The sequence below is a fragment of the Giraffa tippelskirchi genome, chromosome 4, assembly GCF_054371585.1.
Source record: "Giraffa tippelskirchi isolate mGirTip1 chromosome 4, T2T-mGirTip1v1.2.pri, whole genome shotgun sequence".
NCBI classification, from domain to species: Eukaryota; Metazoa; Chordata; class Mammalia; order Artiodactyla; family Giraffidae; genus Giraffa; species Giraffa tippelskirchi.
Genome location: NC_137278.1, coordinates 165,630,104 through 165,652,224, shown reverse-complemented (window position 1 = coordinate 165,652,224; position 22,121 = coordinate 165,630,104). Strand labels below are relative to the sequence as shown.

The 22,121-nt window shown below is 43.8% G+C and overlaps 1 protein-coding gene, 1 long non-coding RNA gene and 1 other non-coding gene across 7 annotated transcripts in view; 2 read left to right on the top strand and 1 right to left on the bottom strand.

Annotated features, from left to right (window-relative positions):
• Window positions 1–175: 175 nt before the first annotated feature.
• TRNAK-CUU (transfer RNA lysine (anticodon CUU)) lies at window positions 176–248 on the top strand. Its single transcript has one exon. It is a non-coding gene; the product is annotated as a tRNA-Lys (tRNA).
• A 16,689-nt stretch (window positions 249–16,937) lies between these two features.
• CHST11 (carbohydrate sulfotransferase 11) overlaps window positions 16,938–22,121 on the bottom strand; it is a 340,772-nt gene continuing 335,588 nt past the window's right edge. For all 5 annotated transcript variants that reach the window (XM_081595642.1, XM_081595638.1, XM_081595639.1 and 2 more), the window contains one exon: window positions 16,938–20,902. In XM_081595642.1, the coding sequence (XP_081451768.1) occupies window positions 20,048–20,902 (855 nt within the window). In that variant the 3' untranslated portion in view covers window positions 16,938–20,047. The remainder of the gene's footprint in view (window positions 20,903–22,121) is intronic.
• Window positions 20,293–22,121, top strand: part of LOC145547044 (uncharacterized) — a 31,882-nt gene continuing 30,053 nt past the window's right edge. The window contains exon 1 of the long non-coding RNA XR_014083488.1: window positions 20,293–20,736. This is a non-coding gene — a long non-coding RNA (uncharacterized LOC145547044). The remainder of the gene's footprint in view (window positions 20,737–22,121) is intronic.

Here is a 22,121-nt window from a genome sequence, read left to right as displayed (position 1 = left end):
ATTTCTTCACAATGTTGTTAGTTTCTGGTGTACAATAGGTGAATCAGCTGTAAGTATACATATATCCCCTCCCTGTTGAGCTTCCTTCCCACCCCTCTAGGTCATCACAGAGCACTGAGTCGAGCTCCTTGTGCTTGCTATACAGTAGCTTCCCACTAGTTACTTTATACATACTGCCCGGCTGGCTTAGTAAGTAGAGCATGAGACTCTTAATCTCAGGGTCGTGGGTTCGAGCCCCACATTGGGTGATCTCTTTGGGCTTCCCTGGTGGCTCAGAGGGTAAAGAATCCGGCTGCAATGTGGGAGACCTGGGTTCGATGCCTGGGTTGGGAAGATCCTCTGGAGGAGGGCATGGCAACCCACTCCAGTATTCTTGCCTGGAGAATCCCCATGGACAGAGGAGCCTGGTGGGCTACAATCCATTGGGTCATCCATGGGGTTGTAGAGTTAGACACAACTGAGCAACTAAGCACAGTGTATATATATCAGTGCTACTCTCCCAGTTCATCCCATCCTCCCCTCAACACCCCCCCCATCTAGATTAAATGTAAGTTGTCTAAATAAAAGGCAGGGGTTGTCAGATTAGATTAAATTAAATACTATCATTAAAAGGTAAGGATTGTTAGATTAAAAGCATCCATTTATACATAGTCAACAAAGAACACAAAGACACAGGTAAAAGTGAAAGAACAGGAAAAGATATACAATATAAAATCTGAAAAGAGAAAAATGGAGTAGCTGTATTAGTATCAGAAAAAGTAGACTTCAGCACAAGGCACATTAATGGGGACAAATAGGACTTTTCATAATAGTGAAAGGTTAATTCCTCAAGAGAACATAATATTACTAAATGTGCATGTACCTAATTTTGAAAGCCTTAAAATACATCAATACAAAAATTGATAGAACCTCAAGGAGAAATAGATAAACCTACAATTATAATAGGCAATGTCACCATTTTTCTCAATTGATGAAACACTGAAGATACATAAAACTTGAACAACATTATCAGCCAAACTGACCTAGTTGGTTATAGAATGTTCCACCCAGTAATAGCAGGATACATATTCTTCTCAGTTGCACAGAGAACAAATATCAGGATTGACACTATTTAGAGCCATAAAATAAGTCTCAATAAATTTAAAAGAGTGGAAATCATACAATTATGTTTTCTGGCCACTGTGGAATTAACTAGAAATAAAAGACTGAAAAATATATGAGAAATTCCCGTCATATGCATAGGTAACCCATGAGTCAAAGAAGGAAAACTAGAAAGTACTTTGAATTGAATAAAATTGGAAACACAACTTACCAAAATATATGGAATGTGGCTAGAAATAGTACCTAGAAGGAATATTATAGCTTTCAGTGCTTATATTAGTAAAGAAGAATGGATGCAAACTAATATTTTTAGGTTCCAGTGTAAACTAGAAAAAGAACAAATTAATCCCAAGGCAAGAAGAAAATTAAAAAGATGAAGGCATAAATCAATGAAACTGAAAACAGAAGAAAAGCAGAGAGACATTGATGAAACTAAAGCTTATTTTAGAAAGAATCAATGAGACAGATAAATTTCACCAATAGATTGGTGAAGCAAAAAGAGAAGATACCAACCACCAACATATAAGAGATTTCACGACATCCAACAAACACTGAAGTAATAAAATATGAACAACTTCACACCAATAAATCCAGCAATTTAAAGGAAATGGATGTACTCCTTAAAGGATACAAACCCCCAAAACTCAGTCCAGAAAAATTAGATATTTTAAGTATTCATATATCTGTTGTGTTTGTGCTGTTAGTCGTCTCTGACACTTTGTGGCCCCATGGACTGTGGCCTGCCACGCTCCTCTGTCTATGGAATTCTCTAGATAAGAATACCGGAGCAAGTTGCCATTTCCTTCTCCAGGGGATCTTCCTGACCCAGGGAATGAACCGTTGTCTCTTGTGTCTCCTGTTTTGGCACGCAGATTCTTTACCAACAGCGCTACCTGGGAAGCCCATCCACATATCTATTAAGTAAAATGGATTTGTAATTAAAGGTCTTCCCTGCAATGAAAAATCAAGGTTCAGATGGCTTCACATGTGAATGGTACTTAACATTCGAGGAAGAAATAATACAATTTATATACAGATTCTTCCAGAAAATAAAAGAAGTCATGTTATGAGGTCAGCATTACCCTGACACCAAAGCACATGAAGACATTATGAGAAAAAAAAAACCTACAGAACAGTATTTCCCATGACCGTAAATGCAAAATCTCTAATAAAATAACCAGCTGGCCACCTCAATTTGCTGATAATGGACACCTACAAAACACCTACATCTGGCATCATACTTTATAGTCAAAAGAGAATACTTTCCTCCTACAGTGATATCTACAGTGAAAGTCGCTCAGTCGTGTCTGACTCTTTGCGATCCCATGGTCCATGGAATTCTCCAGGCCAGAATACTGGAATGGGTTGCCTTTCCCTTCTCCAGGGGATCTTCCCAACCCAGGGACCAAACTCAGGTCTCCCACATTGCAGGCAGATTCTTTACCAGCTGAGCCACCGGGGAAGCCCACTTTCCTCCTAACCACTTCTATTAAACCTTGTATTGGAGGTCACAGCCAGGGCAATTAAAAAACAAAAAAACTGGAGGAAATTATACTTACATGATTTCAAGGCTTATTATAAAACTACAGTAATTAAATGGTGTGGTATCAGCATGAAGAAATCATATAGGTCAGGGGAAAGGAAGAGAGAGAGGCCAGAAAGTTACCCATACATATATGGTCACTTGATTTTTGACAGAAGTACCAAGGTGAGAAGAATATAGTTCCTTAAACAAACAGCACTCAAAAAACGGGATATACATATGATCTTAACTATGACCCTTACCTCATATCATGTACAAAATTATATCTAAATAAATATAGATTTCAATATAAGCACCAAAATTATAATAACTCTATGAGAAAACAGTGGAGAAAATCTTGGAGACTTTAGGTTGAATGAAGATGTCTTACTTGAACTATAACCTGCCATAAAAATAAGAATTGGTAAGTAGGGCTTCAACAAAATTTAAAACTTTTTCTCTTTGAAAGACACCTTTTCAAGAATGAAAAGGCAAGCCACAGACTGGGAGAAAATACTTGCAAAACATATTTCTGATTGACTTTGATGTAAAATTTATAAAGAATCTATACAACTCAATAATAAACCAATTTTTAAATGGACAAGAGTTGAATAAGCACTTTTCCAGAGACGGGATTTCTGTTGTTGTTCAGTCACTCAGTCGTGTCCAAGTCTTTTCAACCCCATGGACTGTGGCACACCAGGCTTCCCTGTCCTTCACCATCTCCCAGAAGGGATGTAGATGTGTATATAAAATAATAAAGTGATAAATACACATTCATGTGTAACTGATATATGCACAATCAAAAGAATTAGAAATGAATCAGAAAACAATTTTGAATTCAATGTTCACTGAAATATTTTAAAAGGTTTTTTAAAAATCAAATATTCTTATAAAAGTTTAAGTTCATTTAAAGAGTGGATCATCATTGATTTTGGCGACAGGATACCAAGTTTCCAATTATCACCTTGTTGCTGTTGTTATTGTGTTCAGTCACTCAGTCATGTCTGACTCTCTGTGATCCCATTGACTGCAGCGTGCAAAACTTCCCGGTCCTACACTGTCTCCTGGAGTTTGCTCAAATTCTTTGTCCATTGAGTCGATAATGCCATCCACCCATCTCATCCCCTTTGCCGTCTTCTCCTCCTGCTCTCAATCTTCTCAGCATCAGGATCTTTTCCAATGAGTCAGTTCTTCTCATCAGGTGGCCCAAGTATTGGAGCTTCAGCAACAGTCCTTCCAATGTGTATTCAGAATTGATTTCTTTCAGGATTGACTGATTTGACCTCCTTGCTTTCCAAGGGACTCTCAAGGGTCTTCTCCAGCACCACAATTCAAAAGCATCAGTTGTTCAGCTCAGCCATTTTTATGGTCCAACTCTCATATCCATACATGACTACTGGGAAAATCATAGCTTTGACTATATGGACCTTTGTCAGCAAAGTGATGTATCTGCTTTTTAATACACTGTCTAGGTTTGTTATAGCTTTTCTTCCAAGGAACAAGCATCTTTTAATTTCATGGCTACAATCACTGTCCACAGTGATTTTGGAGCCCAAGAAAATAAAGTCTGTCACTGTTTCCATTTTTCACTCAGCTATTTGCCATGAAGTCATGGGACTGGATGCCATGGTCTTTGTTTTGTGAATGTTGAGTTTTAAGCCAGCTTTTTCACTCTCCTCGTTCACCTTCATCAAGAGGCTCCTTAGTTCCTCTTTGTTTTCTGCCTAGGGTAGTGTTATCTGCATATCCGAGGTTATTGACATTTCTCTCGGCAATCTTGATTCTAGCTTGTGCTTCATCCAGCCCAGCGTTTCTGATGATGTGCTCTGCACTCATCTCACATGCTAGTAAAGTAATGCTCAAAATTCTTCAAGCCAGGCTTCAGCAATATGTGAACAGTGAACTTCCAGATGTTCAAGCTGATTTTAGAAAAGGCAGAGGAACCAGAGATCAAATTGCCAACATCTGGTGGATCATCGAAAAAGCAAGAGAGTTCCAGAAAAACATCTATTTCTGCTTTGTTGACTATGCTAAAGCCTTTGACTATGTGCATCACAATAAACTGTGGAAAATTCTGAAAGAGATGGGAATACCAGACCACCTGACCTGCCTCTTGAGAAACCTGTATGCAGGTCAGGAAGCAACAGTTAGAACTGGACATGGAACAACAGACTGGTTCCAAATAGGAAAAGGAGTACGTCAAGGCTGTGTATTGTCACCCTGCTTATTTAACTTATATGCAGAGTACATCATGAGAAATGCTGGGCTGGATGAAGTACAAGCTGGAATCAAGATTGCTGGGAGAAATATCAATAACCTCAGATATGCAGATGACACCACCCTTATGGCAGAAAACGAAGAACTAAAGAGCCTCTTGATGAAAGTGAAAGAGGAGAGTGGAAAAGTTGGCTTAAAGCTCAACATTCAGAAAACTAATATCATGGCATCCGGTCCCATCACTTCATAGCAAGTAGATGGGGAAACAGTGAGAGACTTTATTTTGGGGGGGCTCCAAAATCACTGCTGATGGTGATTGCAGCCATGAAATTAAAAGACACTTACTCCTTGGAAGAAAAGTTATGACCAACCTAGACAGCTTATTAGAAAGCAGAGACATTACTTTGCCAGCAAAGGTCCATCTAGTCAAAGCTACAGTTTTTCCAGTAGTCATGTATGGATGTGAGAGTTGGGCTATAAAGAAAGCTGAACGCTGAAGAATTGATGCTTTTGTTGGAAAAGACTCTTGAGATTCCCTTGGACTGCAAGGAGATCCAACCAGTCCACCCTAAAGGAGATCAGTCCTGGGTGTTCATTGGAAGATCTGATGTTGAAGCTGAAACTCCAATGCTTCGGCCACCTGATGCAGAGAGTTGACTCATTGGAAAAGTCCTTGATGCTGGGAAATATTGAAGGCAGGAAGAGAAGGGGACGACAGAGGATGAGATGGTTGGATGGCATCATTGACTCAATGGACAGGAGTTTTGGTAAACTCTGGGAGTTGGTGATGGACAGGGAGGCCTGGCATGCTGCAGTCCATGGGGTTGCAAAGAGCCGGAAATGACTGAGCGACTGAACTGCATTTCAGACTCTATTGTTGACTATGAGGTCTACTCCATTTCTTCTAAGGGATTCTTGCTCACAGTAGTAGATACAATGGTCATCTGAATTAAATTCACCCATTATTGTCCATTTTAGATAACTGATTCCTGAATTGTTGGTGTTCACTCTTGCCCTCTTCTATTTGACCACTTCCAATTTACCTTGATTCATAGACCTAACATTCCACGTTCCTATGCAATATTGTTCTTTAAGGTGTTGGACTTCACCACTAGACACATCCACAACTGGGCCTCTTTTCTGCTTTGGCTCAGCCTCTTTATTCCTTCTGGAGCTATTTCTCCACTCTTTCCCAGTAGCATATCGGATACCTACTGACCTGTGTGGGGGGCGGTTCATCTTTCAGTGTCATATCTTTTTGCATTTTCACACTGTTCATGGGGTTCTCAAGGCAAGAATGCTGAAGTGGTTTGCCATTCGCTTCTCCAGTGAACCAAGTTTCATCAGAACTCTCCACCATGACCCCTCTATCTTGGGTGGCTCTATATGTCATGGGTCAAAGTTTCATTGAGTTAATAAACAAGGCTGTAATCCATATGATCAGTTTGGTTAGTTTTTTGTGATGGTGATTTTCATTCTGTCTGCCCTCTGATGGATAAGGATAAGAGGCTTGTGCAAGGTTCCTGCTCAGAGGAACTGGCTGTGGGGAAAACTGGGTCTTGCTCTGGTGGGCAAGGCAATGCTCAGTAGATCTTTAATCCAATTTTCTGCTGATGGGTGGGGTTGTGTTGCCTCCCTGTAGTTTGGCCTGAGGCCAAGCTGTGGTAGGGTAATGGTGACCTCCTCCAGAAGGACTTAGTCCAGCACACCACGGCTCCCAGGACTGCTGTTGTCAGTGCCCCTGACCCCATGGCAGGCCACTGTTGACTCCTCCACCGGAGACTCCCAAACACTTAGCGCCAAGTCTGGCTGACTCTCTTGTGGGGTCAGTGCTCCTTTCTCTTGGGTCCTGATCTGTGCAAGGATTTGTTTGTGCCCTCCAAGAGTCTCTGTTTCCCCAGTCCTGTGGAAGTTCTGTAATCAAATCCTTCTGACCTTCACCGTCAGGTTCCCTGGTGATTCTCAGCCCCTTTGCTGGATCCCCGGGTTGGGAAGTCTATTGTGGGGCCCAGAATGTTCACAGCAGTGTGAAAAGTTCTTTGGTGTAATTGTTCTCCAATTTGTAGATCGCCCACCTGGTGGCTCTGTGTGCCGTGCTGTGCTTAGTTGCTCAGTCGTGTCTGACTTTGCAATCACATGGACTGTAGCCTGCCAGGCTCCTCTTGTCCATGGGGATTCTTTGGGAAAGAATACTGGAGTGGATTGTCATGCCCTCCTCCAGGGATCTTCCCAAACCAGGGATTGAACCCAGGTCTCCTGCATTGCAAGCGGGTTCTTTACCATCTGAGCCACTCTGGGAGCCCTATAGTGGGGCTAATGGCAACCTCCTCCACGAGGACTTGTGCCACATGCTGCACCTCCTAGGACTGCTGCTCCAGAGACCCCATCCCCATGGCAGGTCACTTCTGATGTACACTTCCGCAGGAGACCCTCAAACACTCACAGGGAGGTCTGCCTCTGTCTCTTTTGGTCATCACTGCTCCTTTCCCTGGGTCCTGGTACATACGAGGTGTTTGTGTCCTCCAAGCCTTGTGGCAGCACCCAAATATTTAAACTCAGTTCAGTTCAGTCGCTCAGTTGTGTCTGACTCTTTGTGACCCCATAGACTGCAGCACGCCAGGCTTCCCTGTCCATCACCAACTCCCGGAGCTCACTCAAACTCATGTCTGTCAAGTCAGTGATGCCATCCAACCATCTTATCCTGTCGTCCCCTTCTCCTCCTGCCCTCAATCTTTCCCAGCATCAGGGTCTTTTCCAATGAGTCAGTTCTTCGCATCAGGTGGCCAAAGTATTGGAGTTTCAGCTTCAGCATCAGTCCTTCCAATGACTATTCAGGACTGATTTCCTTCAGGATTGACTGGTTTGATCTCCAGAGATCCAAGAGACTCTCAAGAGTCTTCTCCAACACCATAGTTCAAAAGCATCAATTCTTCAGCTCTCAACTTTCTGTATAGAAAATCCACACTTGACTACTGGAAAAACCATAGCCTTGACTAGAAGGACCTTTGTTGGCAAAGTAATGTCTCTGCTTTTTAATAGCTGTCTAGGTTGGTCATATATAAGCTCAAAGGTGAAGAATACAGCTGTGGCTACATCACATGAATATAATTTTAGAATCTGCTGAATGTCAGAGAAGATGGTACACTGACTCTTATCTAGCTGATAACTTACAGCTCCAGGCTGATTTCTGTTAGAATAGAGTCTATTCTTTGTTGAAGGAGCAGAGCATCCCGTGGTTCTGTGGAGATGACAGGTGCTTTGCTCTCCGCATCACACCCATGTCTCTTCAAGAAGAAACAGACATTTGGATCTCACTGCAGCTGTTGGAGACCTCTATCTGCGAAATAAGAATAACACAACAGAAGACCATCCCATGCTGTTTGGCTCTGGTCTGCATTGTCTTAATCACAGATCCAATGAAAATTCACTTGCTTTCATCCTTTTTCAGTCTTCCTGGGGTTCTCTGTGTCTGCTAGCAAGCCTGAGGTTGATGGATGACTCTGGGGTGCCTAGCTTTGGGCTAAGTGTTGTCAGAACATCCAGAGGTTGGTTTGGAAACATGCTGCTCAAGCATGGGGACTGGCATTCTGTTACAGGAGACCCACACAAAAGGCAGATTCTGGTGCCCCTTACCCCTTTTATGTGTCTGAAAATATACCGTGAGTGCCTGTGAGGGAGGGGCCCGGACTATACACAGACTGGCATCTTACTCAATAAGCTTCTTGTAACTAGTATGATGCACAGAGAGGTAGGGTTTGAACCTTGAATCCATTAGGTACTTGACCTCTCTGTGTCTCCGTTTCCCCATCTGTAAAACTGGGTTAGTACAATATCTTGTCTAAAATGCATCAGTTCAGTTCAGTTCAGTTCAGTCACTCAGTCATGTTCAACTCTTTGCGACCCTATGGACTGCAACACACCAGGCTTCCCTGTCCATCATATGTACTTCAGAATTCCAAATTTTTTCAGAGTTTAGAAAAATAATGCTGTGCATTCTGAGTACTACCTCATGTGCTGGCTGTGTGTGGAGCTGTACTGCACAGAAAATTCATTAATATTTACATTAATATTTCTGCAGGAAAATGTAGAAATACTCACAGTAAGTGAGAAAAATAGAGACTATAATTAGTTTCATGTTAGTTAAGGTCAGGTTTTGCTGCCAAGTGAGCTTGCTGCAAATCTATTAAAAAACCTTTTGACTTTCAGGATTTTGTAGATTTAAAAACTGCAGAAAAGGCGATGTGGATCTGTACTATCTCTAGGGTCACTGCTCAGCCATAGGGCTTTTGTGCAAGTTAGAACAATACACCTTCTGGGTGGTCACAGCCCCTGTGCAGATAACTCAGCAATCGTCGTGAAAAAAATGCATCTCTTTTTCAGAATGTATGTGCTCAGTCATGTCCAGTTCTTTGGGGCCCTGTGGACTGTAGCCCGCCAGGCTCCTCTGCCCATGGAATTTCCCAAGCAAGAATACAGGATCAGGTTGCCATTTCCTTCTCCAGAGGATCTTCCTGACCCAGCAATTGAACCCATGTCTCTTTTGGCAGGTGGATTCTTTACCACTAGCACCACCTGGGAAGGGTAAATGTCAAATGTCAGCTCCATCCTGAGCCAGGCACCTTTGTGCAGTGCACAACCTGTGCAACCAGACATTAGCAGCTCTGATTATACTCCTGCCTCAAAGTTGCTGGAAGAATACACAGTAAAGTAAGAAGACCCCCTCCCCCAGAGCTATGGCTCTGTCTCAGACTGTTCTCTAGACCATTGCTTCTCAAATGTGAACGTGCTAATGAATCACATGGCCTCTTAAAATATAGAAGGGCCGGTTTGGGGCCTGAAACTGTTTCTAGCAAGTTCACAAGTAATATTCAGCTTTCCCAGAAACCTGCTCCTCATTATGTGATCTCCATTAACGGCTCCAGTCTCCAGGGACTGTATTCCAAGCTGCTAACATGCCACTCTTCTCGCCTCATTTTTCTCTTTCTCACTACACATTCATTTAGCTACTAAAAACCACAGATTGTATCCTCTCCCCACCCCTTAATATTTCTCCCATTCAAGGTATCCCAACTTTGGCGTTTTTTAGCCACACAATTCTTTGTTGTGGATGTTTGTCCAGTGGAGGGCAAAATTACCAATGTTCCAATCCCTCACCTTCCTTTCTCTAGCAATGGACTTGGATCCCTTCTTTCCCAGGGATGGTTTGATGTTTCATTATCATGTGTGTTTTGACTATGTTGTAACTACTAACACTCCTGTGTTCTCACTTGGTTATAAGTTCTAAGAATCCCCATATTCTTAGTATCCTGCTCCAGGTCTAACACAGATCGATGCTTAACACATTTAAATAAGTGAATGAATGAATGAAAGTATCCCCTGACAGCTGCAGCCTCCTTAGAAGGGTGAGCATGCTCAGAACTCAGCTTGCAGGAGATCTGCCCAGGGCTAAAGTAACACCCTGCCAAGTCTGCCAGGAGCCTGACGTCGCAGACATCCAAAGCTGTTTCTGCTCCCAGACACTCCCACCTGCCCTTCAGCCTTTGTCTTGACCCGTTTTGTCTGGTCTCTTTACACTGCTCAGAAAGGTCATTCACCTTACTACTGCTCACCCAGGGTGCACCATGCAGCAATGCTGTGTGAAGAGCTGTTTGAATACAACATCTTTGTCCTTAATGGCTACCCTTGATGCTGGATTTGGGGCTTATCATTGAAGCCCAGGTTAACTTGTCTGTCCAGACCATCAGAGTACTTATGGCTTATGTGTTCCATTCGTTAGACTCACAGGCTCCTCTGAGATCCCAATTTGAATTTCAGTTTTGCCATTTGGCTTTTAGTTGAAGTCCAGCCTTTCTGAATAATTTATCCACAGCTGTTTGGGTAAGACACTGAAATAGACAACTGTGAGATGATGGAGAATATAAGTGTTGGTCTCTGACCCAGTTTCTGATGCAGAAGTCCTGAAACTGTTGTAATTTTCTAAGTAGTCAGAACATCTTTTATTTTAGTAGTCTTTGACCCCAGTTCTGACGCAGAGCTCCTCAATCCCTTGGAATTTCCTGGGTAATAGCAGTGTCTTTTTTGTTCTAATGAGGTGACTCTTGGTGGAGGCTCTGCTCACCAGAAAGACCAGGTCATGATTAGAGGGTTGGAATTTTCAGCCCCATCCTTTGTTCTCCAGAAAGGGGAAAGGAGCTGGAAATGGAACTAATGATTGATCACTGCCTATGAGATGGAGCTTCCTTAAAAATTCCTGCAGTGTGGGATGTAGAGAGCTTCTGGGTTGGTGAACCCATGGAGGTGGCACTCAAAGAGGGGGCACGGAGGCTCTCAGCCCCTTTCCACACTTCGCCCACGCATCTCTCCCGTCTCGATGTTCATCTGTGTCTTTTATCATATCCTTTCGTAAGAAATTTATAAACAATAAAGAAACTGTTTTCTTGAGTTCTGTGAGCCACTTTTGCAAATTAATTGAACCTGAGGAAGGGGTGGTGGGAAGCTTTGATTTATAGCCAATCGGTCAGGAGCACAAGTGACAACCTAGACTTGGGGTGAGGGGTGAGTAGTCTTGTAGGACTGAGCCCTTAACCTGTGGGATCTGATGTTATCTCTAGGCAGATAGCGTCAGAATTGAGTTAAATTGTAGGGCACTCATCTGGTGTCTTCCCTCGTGTGGACTTCCCAGGTGGCTCAGCTGGTAAAGAATCTGCCTGCAGTGTGGGAGACCTGGGTTCGGAAGATCGCCTGGAGAAGGGAATGGCTACCCACTCCAGTATTATGACCTGGAGAATTCCATGGACTGTATAGTTCATGGGGTTGCAAAGAGTTGGATATGACTAAGCGACTTTCAGTTTTTCACCTGGTGTTAAAGAGGATTGCTTGCTGTGGGGAAAAACTTCCCCCCATCTGGTGTCAGAGAGTGATTAGTGGTGTGAGAGGGAAGGAGAAACAGGAGGGGAACTGAGTTGTTCCTATGACAACAGCACAGGGAGAATTTTAATTTATTTGGACGAATCATCTAGCTTTCTGTGACTATTTTAGTCTGAAATTTACCCTGTTAGTCTTCCAGCTCTTTTGTTGTATCCTCTCTTTGCTTGTATTTAATCAAGTTTTTGCCACTTCAGCCAAAGTTTTAAAGTCTCTGCATTAACATCATCATTCCCAGAATTCACATTTCTGGCCCTCTGCCCTGTTGGCCCATCAGTGATACTGATTCCAATGGGCTAGGGAGTCGACCAGACCTGGATTTGAATCCTGTCTCTGTCACTTATAAGATGAGTAATTTGGGGCAAGTTATCTAAACATTCCAACCATCTGCTTCCTTATCTATAAAAAGAGGGAAAGTACCTATCTGTGTACACCAGAAATTTACACAACATTGCAAATCAACCATACTTCAACTTTTTAAAAATGGGAAAAAAACCTATCTTAAAGTATCTACCTTGTTGGTTGCTGTGAGGATTAAATGGAAAACATTTAATGCGTTACAAGTCATATAGTAAACTGTGTAAATTAATAGAAGTTAGTCACTTTTATGGTCAACTTTGTTTATGAAGCTTATTATTTTTGGAAAAGACGACATGAAAAGCCAACAATTTCAAGGCACCTGCAGTTGAATCTATGCTCACTGTACAGAGAAGCTCAGTGTATAGGTATCATTCTGGTAGACAGAGGCCCCGCTTCCTTCATTGCTTCTTTAGGCATTTTTCCTCCATCCTGTTGCCAGTTTGGTTCCAAGCACAAAGTTGTTTCTGGCTTGATCAGGTAAAGGTCCAAGGCTGGATGCAGCCACAAAAAATCTTCTCTAGCTGCTGGCTTGTCCAAACCAATGTGAAATTCAAAGCCCTTGTTAGTCTCCCGTAACGAGATGCTCTATTATTTTTAAAAACAAACATTGAAAAATAAAAAGCAGATTAATATAGAGACGGTTTTTCATTCCAGTCTCTTGTATTTCAAATTATTGGGGATTTGTAGGAATTTGGAGCCTGTGTTTCCTTAGTAGACCATTGAAAAAGAGAAGGGTAAACTTTGGTTCTCCAATCTTAAATCTGGGTGTGAGCTATTTCTTTCCTGCAGCTGCTTCTACCTTTTTTCCCCCTTATGTCTTCCATCTTAATCTCATTCTAATGCTGTTGCCTTAACTACCTTTTTGAAAGTTTTTACTTCCAGGGTACCATCTAATTGCTAATTGACCTCTCTGGTGTAAAGCCACAAAGAGTCACAGAGTAGGATTTGGGTAGATCATTAGAGAATGTCAACACTGGAAGGAATGAGGTCATCTGACTTAGTGGGTCTCAAACTGTGCTCCTTAGAACCCTAGGGTTCCCTGGAGGTCCATAGGCATTTTACAGAAGAGGCTCAGCTGGGCCTCACAGTATCTCCATTTCATCTATTTTTACATGAGTGGTTAGCACACAACAAATTTTTGAGGCTCATTTTTTTCCCCCTAAAACTGAAAAACCACAGAGCTCAATTTTGTAATTTTACCAATAAGGAAACTTAGGTCCAAACTGACTGTGATTACCTCTAGATTGCAAACTCCTTGGTGGATGAACTGGGGCTGGTGACCTCAGGGGTTCTTGTTTCTTTTTTTAAATTTGTTTTTAATTGGAGGATAATCACTTTACAATATTGTGTTGGTTTCTGCCACACATCAACATGCATCAGCCATAGGTATACATATGTCCCCTCCCTCTTGAACCTCCCTCCCACCTCTCACCCCATCCCACCCCTCTAGGTTGTTACAGAGAATCAGTTTGAGTTCCCTGAGTCATAGAGAGAATTCCCACTGGCTATCTGTTTTACATATGGTAATGTATATGTTTCCATGAGGGGTTCTTGCTAACCTCAACTCTGGCATAATTCAGATGTTGCTGCTTTTCAAAGGCTAAGAGACTGAGGCACTGTGTCTGTGAACAGTTCGCAGCCAGCCAAGTGTTTGGAATCAGCAGGCTCTTCCCTTCTGACTGTTCTGTCTATGGGTTGTTAAGATGTGAGGATGAGGCTGCCACTAGGAGAGGACTGTGGGCCAGGGGAAAGGTTGTTTGTTTGGTTTAGTTGTTTGTTTTTTTTTCTCATGTCAGTCTTGCTAGAATGTCGCTTTAAAAAAAAAAGTTTTATACTGGAAATGTCCATCATCCCAGAAACAAGATGTGTGATAAACTTATGGTAAAGGTAGACCAGATCAGTCTTTACCATCTTGTAAGTCATCCCAGGGTCCCCAGGACCCACAGTGTGCCAGCAGGGGTCTGGGTGCCAGCTGTACAAAGGTCAGAATTGTCCTCTGGGAGGATCCCCCGAGGGCTGTTTTCCATCCAACTCTCTTGGGTTTCTACCCACCTCTACCCCCACCCGCACCTGCATTCTTGGCTAATGGTTCCGCATCTTTTTGGAGTTTCTGAGAAAATATTTGAAATGATGTTGGGTGCTGAAATGAAACTGTATTTTCTAATGTCAATTACATCCCCTGGAGGAGGGCATGGCAACCCATTCTGGTATTCTTGCCTTGAGAATCCTATGGACAGAGGAGCCTGGTGGGCTACAGTCCATGGGGTTACAAAGAGTTGGACACAACTGAGGGACTAAGCACAATGTCAATTAACACCTACCATTATGAAAGTTATATAAATACCAAAAACTGTAGGGAAGTTGTAACTTGAGAAAGAGCTCTTGCCAAGAAAGGACACTTTGACATCAGATACTCATGATTGTGCCTGACGTTATTTTTGTTCACTTGGTGGGGTATTGGTAATAACCTCTGGCCTTGGCAGTGTCCTGGGCCGTAGGCTCCTTGGTTTCTGTAGCTTCTGCCTCATTACCCAAAAGATTCCTGTGGCATCATCAGAAATAAGGATTAGAGGGCATTTTAGTCTTACTCCAAGGGGTATAAGCTAAGACTGGGGGTGTCCTTACTCAGTCTTGCTTCCCACTGACATTTACATTGCCCCAAATGAGACAGGGACAGGCCAAAACAGTCATATTCACTGACCACATTAAAAAGAAAGCACGTTTCCCATTTGTTTAAGAAAACTAAGCTCTACGGGGGCATTTCCCAACCAGATGTGACCAGAGCAATGACAGCAGTGACACCAGGAATGGGAGGCAGCCGGGCCACAGGTGGTCACAACCCACTGGTAAATGGACATTGTAGACCCCATATCTGGCATGATTGAAAAGATGGGGTATATTTTCTAATCCAATATTCTCATGTTAAAATGTTTACATGATACATTTTTAAAAATTAGGGTACAATAAACTAAAGTTGTAACTTTGAGATGATTTCTTCTTTAGCATATAAATAATTTTTATCAGTAAAGCTAAAACTAGCCATTAACGGGACTGAAAGAAGCTGTGTAGGATGTCAGAAAAGCAGCAGATTTGGAAACGGAAAATAGGGCTTTGAAGGGAGGGTCTACAACTTCTGAAGTGAGGACAGTTGTGTCACTGAGTGCCACAACTCCTTTAAAAAATTTTATTATTTGGCCACGCGGGATGTTTAGTTGCAGCATGTGGGATATAGTTCCTAACCAGGGACTGAACCGGGGACCCCTGCATTGGAAGTGCAGAGTCATAGCCCCTGGACCACCAGGGAAGTCCCAAGCACCACAACTCTGAAGGCATGTTACCCCTCGTTGGAATATTGGCTCTGCCATCAACACCCTTCAGCCCTCCAGGGCCTGTTTCCTTATTTTTCACGGGGGTGGTAGTCTATGTGATCAGGGTGGGCCTTCTAGTGCCTTCCTCTACAGGAATGAAGCTTCTGTTCATCCACTAAACAGACAGGGTTCGGGTCTGTGGAGGTCTTTACCATGGCCAAGGCTGCCGGCGGGTCAGCGTCTCCGTCTCTCCCTCTCTTTCCTCTGATACACACGGGCAGGGCCCCCCACATGCTAAGGAACACAGCCCACCCCACCCCTATAGTTTTATGTCAATGAGCCATGAACAAACCATACACAGAGAGAAGCTTCTTTTTTTCTTCAATTTAATTGAAGTTACTTAGAAAAATAATCAGGCTTGAATGGCTTTTCCTGGAAGAAGGTTCATGAACATTTTCACGCTTTTGTTGGCAATGTGGAATTCAGCTTTCTTGAACAGTACAGTAAGATACAGGGAGAGTTTTCTACAAGCCCTCTACTGCATACAACTATGTAAAAAAAAAAAAAAAAATCACACTCCACAAAGATGTTAAATTATAGGTCCATATGCCATACTGAGCATGCTCATAAGAAAACAGTACAGGCTGCCCCTTCTGTGCCTGACAAAGTGTAACAGACTGAAATACGCCTGTTAACGGCCGAGGGTCAAGCTGGTTGTAGAAGATCCTGCCGCCTGTTTGTAGGGTCCAGTTGGCTGTGATGGAAAAGGCTGGAGGAAATACTGGCTGTGGGGACTTTGTAGGAGTGATGAAGTCAGTCCTGCTGACATGAAGGGGAAAGGGACTCTGGTCCCCAGGATCGCACAGAACAGGGCAGCTCAGATCACAGCTCAGTATGTGTATGTGGAGGGGAGGGCCGGGCTGTGAGACATTTGCTCTGAGCCCCACTCACCAGGGACACAGTCCCTCAGCATCTGGCTAGCTTAGAATCAGGACTTTTGCAATCACTAGCTCAGCACTGGTCCAGACCCCACCAGCTAAGGAAGCCGGGGACTCGCATTTGTTTTGGGAATTTTCTACCAGCAGGGATTGGACCCTGGTGCTTCCACACCTTCGCCACCAGGACACTGGTCTGACTGAAGTTTCCACTGTCCACTGCCATCCTATGCCATCCCTGTGAACAGGCAGGACAGTGAAACTCACCTGGTGGACAGGTGGGAAGGAAGGTTTCCCTCTGAGACACCACAGGTCAGCAGACTATCCTTTTTCCCAGACCAGCTGGGGAGGCAGAGATGGGGAAGGGTCTGGAGCAGCTGCAGGAATTCAAATCCTGTGGCTAATAGAGTTGTCCAGCCAAAGGGACAGGTTAAGCAGGCAAGTCCTTGTAAATGCTACTCTGTACCTGGTTTTGAAAACAAGGCAGCACCTTTGAAAAGCAGCTGGGAGATGGGACACCTACCTGTACTTTTCTCCAGCTAAGCATACAATAGAAAGCATGTTCAGTTTTCTTTTAAAAAAAAAGGAACAAAAGAACCAAGAACTTTTATTTTACAGGCACAATTTCACCTATGGATTCTTTTTAACCAAGGACACAGAGTTCTTTCCACATTCTGCAAAAATGGTTAAATCTATTTTTTAAAAAGTTTTTACGCCATCAGAAAATAAACTATGAACACAAAACACAAGGAGAAAGAGCCCTTTGTGGTTGAACCACACTGCCGTATGGTGCTGAAGGACACTCTTTCTCACTAGAGGGAGAAGACGGATGAAAGAAGGCATCATACCTGATCAAAAATGGACAAAATGCAGAAACACAAAGCTTGGGAAATCTACGTGAATTTCCACTTAAAAAACAAAAAGGACATAGTGAACAATTCCAAACTATAGAATTGAAGAAGCACTCATTAGGGGTTGAGCAGTCAGCTTGCATTGAGCAATCTTAAGCTAGAGTGCTGAGGGTCTAGCTGAGGCTTTGTGCCCCCTCCCCCCTTTCTGTCCACACCACCCAAGATTTCTCTGCTCCCTGCAGCAGGGAGGGAACTGTGGCCCATGTAATATCCAGAATTAGAACCATTGCACTTAGGCAAAAATTGAATTCATTTGGTAAAGTACCTTCACTGCTATAATAAATGAGGTGGGCACAGTGGTGTTGTTTTATTGTTGCTGTGTTTTGGATATTTTTGGAGGGGAGGGGTGAGGGAAGCAGTTTTTATCCTAGAAGACCTCATACATGCTAAAACAACCTAACCAAAGCCTGCACAGTGCCACGCTAGCTCTGTGAGATAGTCTGTAAAATAGAGCATCCTGCTCACGGAAGGTCAGGAAATGCCATGGACTCAATCAGTGATGCTCCTGGGGATTCACAACACACAGCACACAATCAAGGCTCTGAAAAGTCCTGCAGAAAGGAAATGGACTTAGCTTTGTTTCCCAAAGACACTTGACCACAAAACCTTTATTTTGCATGACACCAACTTGTGTCTGGGGAGAACCTGTGTTCTCTGAAGCACGTTAGCAGGATATGCCAGAAACCTCTTTCATTAGTAGAAGCTTTGTCTCGGAGGACAGTTTCCCCTGCCTGGTCATAGGGTCCAGGGATAATAATACCAGAGAGAGCCAAAGTCTGTCACTCTACTTGCATACATCTCTATCCATCAAGGTTATGGTTGCTGTGCCCTTCGCAAAGGGGAGAGAGCTTGGAAGAAGGTATACAACATTTTATAAATAGCTTCGGCCACCCTCTCCAGTGCATGCCTCACTCACATTCAATAAAATAATTTTCTCAGTGAGACATGGCAGCTGTTGTTCACTGAGCTGGCTGTGAGCTTGCTGATATAGTTTTAACAGTTTCTGCGAATAAATTAATTATTTTTTGTTTGTTTAGAATACTCTCACCTCTGTGCTATACACTGAATCAAAAAAACAAAAAGCAAAACTTACCCCCACCCCACCCCCTATTATCAGAACTATTATTATTATATACAGTCTCTGCTACCAACTCATTCACTGGCTGTTAAGAGGGAGGTGGCTCAAACTTCAACCATGGCCTCGGAAATGAGAAGCGTGTGCAGGCGTTAATTAGCCAGGAACAGGAAATGGAATGTTTCCAGCCTTCCAGAGGAAAGGGGCGTGGATTACTATCCCAGAAGGCAGTCCTTGCTGCTCCCTGCTGGTGGTCTCGAAGGCGCTGATGGTCTCTTGGCCCCTGGAGGACATGGGAGAGGGTATGCCTGTGCCTGTGTGTACAAACAGTCTGCCTCTGACCTTCACAGTAGAAATGCCAGGCCATTGCAAATCCTCCGATGTCGGAGTCCTGCCACAAAATTTCAATCTTTTTTGCATGGCAAAGAGTAGAAAACAACACTTCTAGGCGGAGACCTGAATGCTCAGCTGGAAATGACAGGAGGAGGTGGTTGGCGAATATCTCCCTTTCCCTCACCAAGGCAGACATCACTAATCAGTCACAGCATTCTTCCATGCTGTGCCTGGCAAATCTCTTCTGGGGCTTAAAGGCAAATATTACCAATAAATTGGAATGGGCACATGACAGGGAATTGGTCACCTATTGTGTTGGGCAAAGAGCTTGGACTACTCAAGTTAAGTGACCTGCTTCAAGCATGTGGTTTTCAAATTGGACCATAAACAATGCGAATTTGTAGGGATCTGATCCTCCTGGGGTTCATGAAGAGTCCAAACCTCACATTAAGTCCACGGATACCAGGGGTTTGCTAATTGTTGAGCTGGATACTCTGTGTCTATGTAAAGCTTCTTGAGGGCTGAGACTATTGGTTTTGTTCAATGCTCTACCCACAGGGTCTAGAATTAGGCCTAGCACATAGTAGTTGATCAATAAATACTTGTTGAATGTAAAGCAATAGCCACTTCACCTTCATCACAACTGGCACTGCCAGTTAAAAATTTCTGTACAAAAGCCTGTTCTACCAGATTGCTAATTTTGGTGGGGGGAAAAAGCCACAATCAGCTCTCTCCTTGGGATAAAAAAAAAAACAAACAACTTTTCTTTAGTATGACATGACTGAAATCAGTTTTGGAATCAGTCCCTTGCAAAGGTGCCTCTATTTATTTCCAGCAGAATTTTAAGAATGGTGGCATCAATGGACAGCACAATGGTTATCAGTGACTCTGAGCGGTTAGTAAGGAGAACATTCACACCCCTGCAGGAGCTGTTTGTAAGCACAGAATGAAAACATAGATTTCTTCAGAAAAGACATTAAAATCTTGTTGCCCCCCCACAAAGAAATCTATACAGAGACCATGTTTAAATAACTATAAATAACTTAATTAGCATTTATGGAATGCACAATTCATGGAATTCACCAGAATACAAAGAAACCTCTGAGACAGTGTTGTGGGATTCACGTCTAAAAAAAACAAGGACACCCATCCTAGTCCCCTGCCAAGACAGCCGTCCTTCCCTAGTAAGGATTTTAAATAATTCTCACCATGCTGCTCGCAGCATCAATCCCCAAAGAAATATTAATTTACAAAATAACCCAATATCCATATAATTCTTTTTGACAAATAAAAATCTTAAATTAAAAAAAAAGCACGATTCTCTCTCCCCTCTCCCCGCCCACACCCTCCCCCCACCTTCATTCCAATTTCAGGTAGCTTGGCACTGAGTAATTGAACATTAAAAAATCGAGTTTGTAGACTTCGTACAGCTGCGTCTGGTGCTCCGAGCTGATGTTCTGGAAGAACTCTGTGGTCATTTCATCAGTAGTTCTCGTGGACTTGGCGTAGGTGGGGAACTTCAGGTAGCTGCCCACGCCCGCCAGCTGCAGGACGTAATTGGAATCCTCCTCCAGCGTCTCGTACTTGCCCACGAGGTCGTAGTGGATGTGGCATGGGTGGCACAGGGAGTAGACGGTCTGCCAGTGTTCGTTGAAGGGCTCCTCGCGCTGGGTGTGAGGGTCGATGAGATACGCCACGAACTCCTCGAACTTCACGTCGTCACCCTTGCGCAGGGCCTCCTGCGTAGCGTTCTTGCGCTGCCGCTTGATGATCTTGGTGCCGTAGCGCTTGTGGAAGGAGGTGTTGTACTTCTGCGTGAACTTGTTCCGGTAGGCGGACACCAGCCTCTCGAAGGGGTCCCGCACGAACAGGAACTTCATGTAGCTTTTCAAGCGGTGGTTGATCTCCGGGATGCTGTACTGGTTGAGGGTCTTCAGGTTGGCCGAGACGTGCGCCTCGTTGGCCGGGATCTCCATGGGGTCGCTATACTTACCCCGGCCGGTCAGGACCATCATGAGCCGCTTCCAGTTGGTGCATGCCACCTTGGGTACGTAGCAGTAGATGAGCTCGTGGTCCTCATCCACCACCAGGTGCTTCAGGTCGTTGGGGGTCAGCACCCGCCGCTTGCGGCTCACGGCGCTGTTGGCTCGGCAGGTGTCGGTGACTTGGTCCCGCCGCATCTGATGCAGGACCACCGTGTTGGAGAGCTCCAACTGCAGGGGAGACAAAAGAGGGATAAGAAATCAGTACTTAGTGTGGGATGTTGATACAGGACCACCGTCCACAACCACGATGGCCAACGCGGGCCACCAAGGCTGCCACCGCCAAGCTAGATGGCCTGTCTCCATTTCCAGTTCTCTATCAGCTGTCAGGACTGTTCTGGTTCTCCTTCCACTGTACTTCTCTGGAGAATAATAATAATGATCAACTCTATAACTTGCCCACCACCCTCTACATCCCAGGCATTGTACCAGAGCTCCATATATAGAGTTTTTCTTTTCTTGAAAAGCTTGAACCATTATTGATTTATTGAACAACATCAAATAGCTTGCCACCATGCCAGGTAACATGCTGCTAGTTACCAGGGTTGTAGTAATGAAAAAGCACAACAAGGTAACTGCCCTTATGGAGCTGAAAGTCCAGCTGGAAAGGAAACTGAGATTCAAAGAGGTTGTTACTTAGCTTGAGACCACACAGTAAGAGAGTTAGTATTCAAACTCAGGTCTGCCTGGCAACCAAAGCTACCCACTTCCTCCTCTAATCTGATGTCCAGTCCTCCCATATTCTTGACTAAAGCAGGACAGAAGCCTACAGTTCTGGAATTGGATTGATCTATCTCAAAGCAAAGGGATCCAATTTTTCTACAAGCCTATCACTGTGCACACCTGTAGCTTTTTGCTTCCTCAGTACCAGTGCCTTGATTCTCCTCTGGTAACGTGTTTTCCTTCATTCTCTGCTCCCTGCCCTCTCAAGCTGGTGAGCTGAGAGAATGCAGCCTGGAGCTTGGGGACAGAGAGGAGGGCTACCATGCAGGGAGCACTAGACTGGAAATGAAAGGAACTGAGGAAAGATGGGCAGGAAGACAGGGGGATGTATTTCCAGTGACATCATCTGAATACCCAGGTCCATATGCTGTTGAAACCAGACCCCCAAATTCTGGGCTTTTGGGTTACATTAGTCAGTATATTTGCTTTGGTGCACAAGGCAGTCTGCCTGGGTTATATCATTTGGAAGCAAAATATGTGGGTATTTACATGTTATACCTTTGATCTTTTCCTCTCTGCCACATTCATCTACTGAGCCACCGATGCATCCACTCAAATGTATGTTGAGAGGTCTGCCTCCCTCCAGGCTGGAGTGGGGTTGGTCTAGAGTTGGGAATGCAGAGGGATCAAGGAACTCCCTCCTCTAAACGAATCAGTAGAGCCAAGG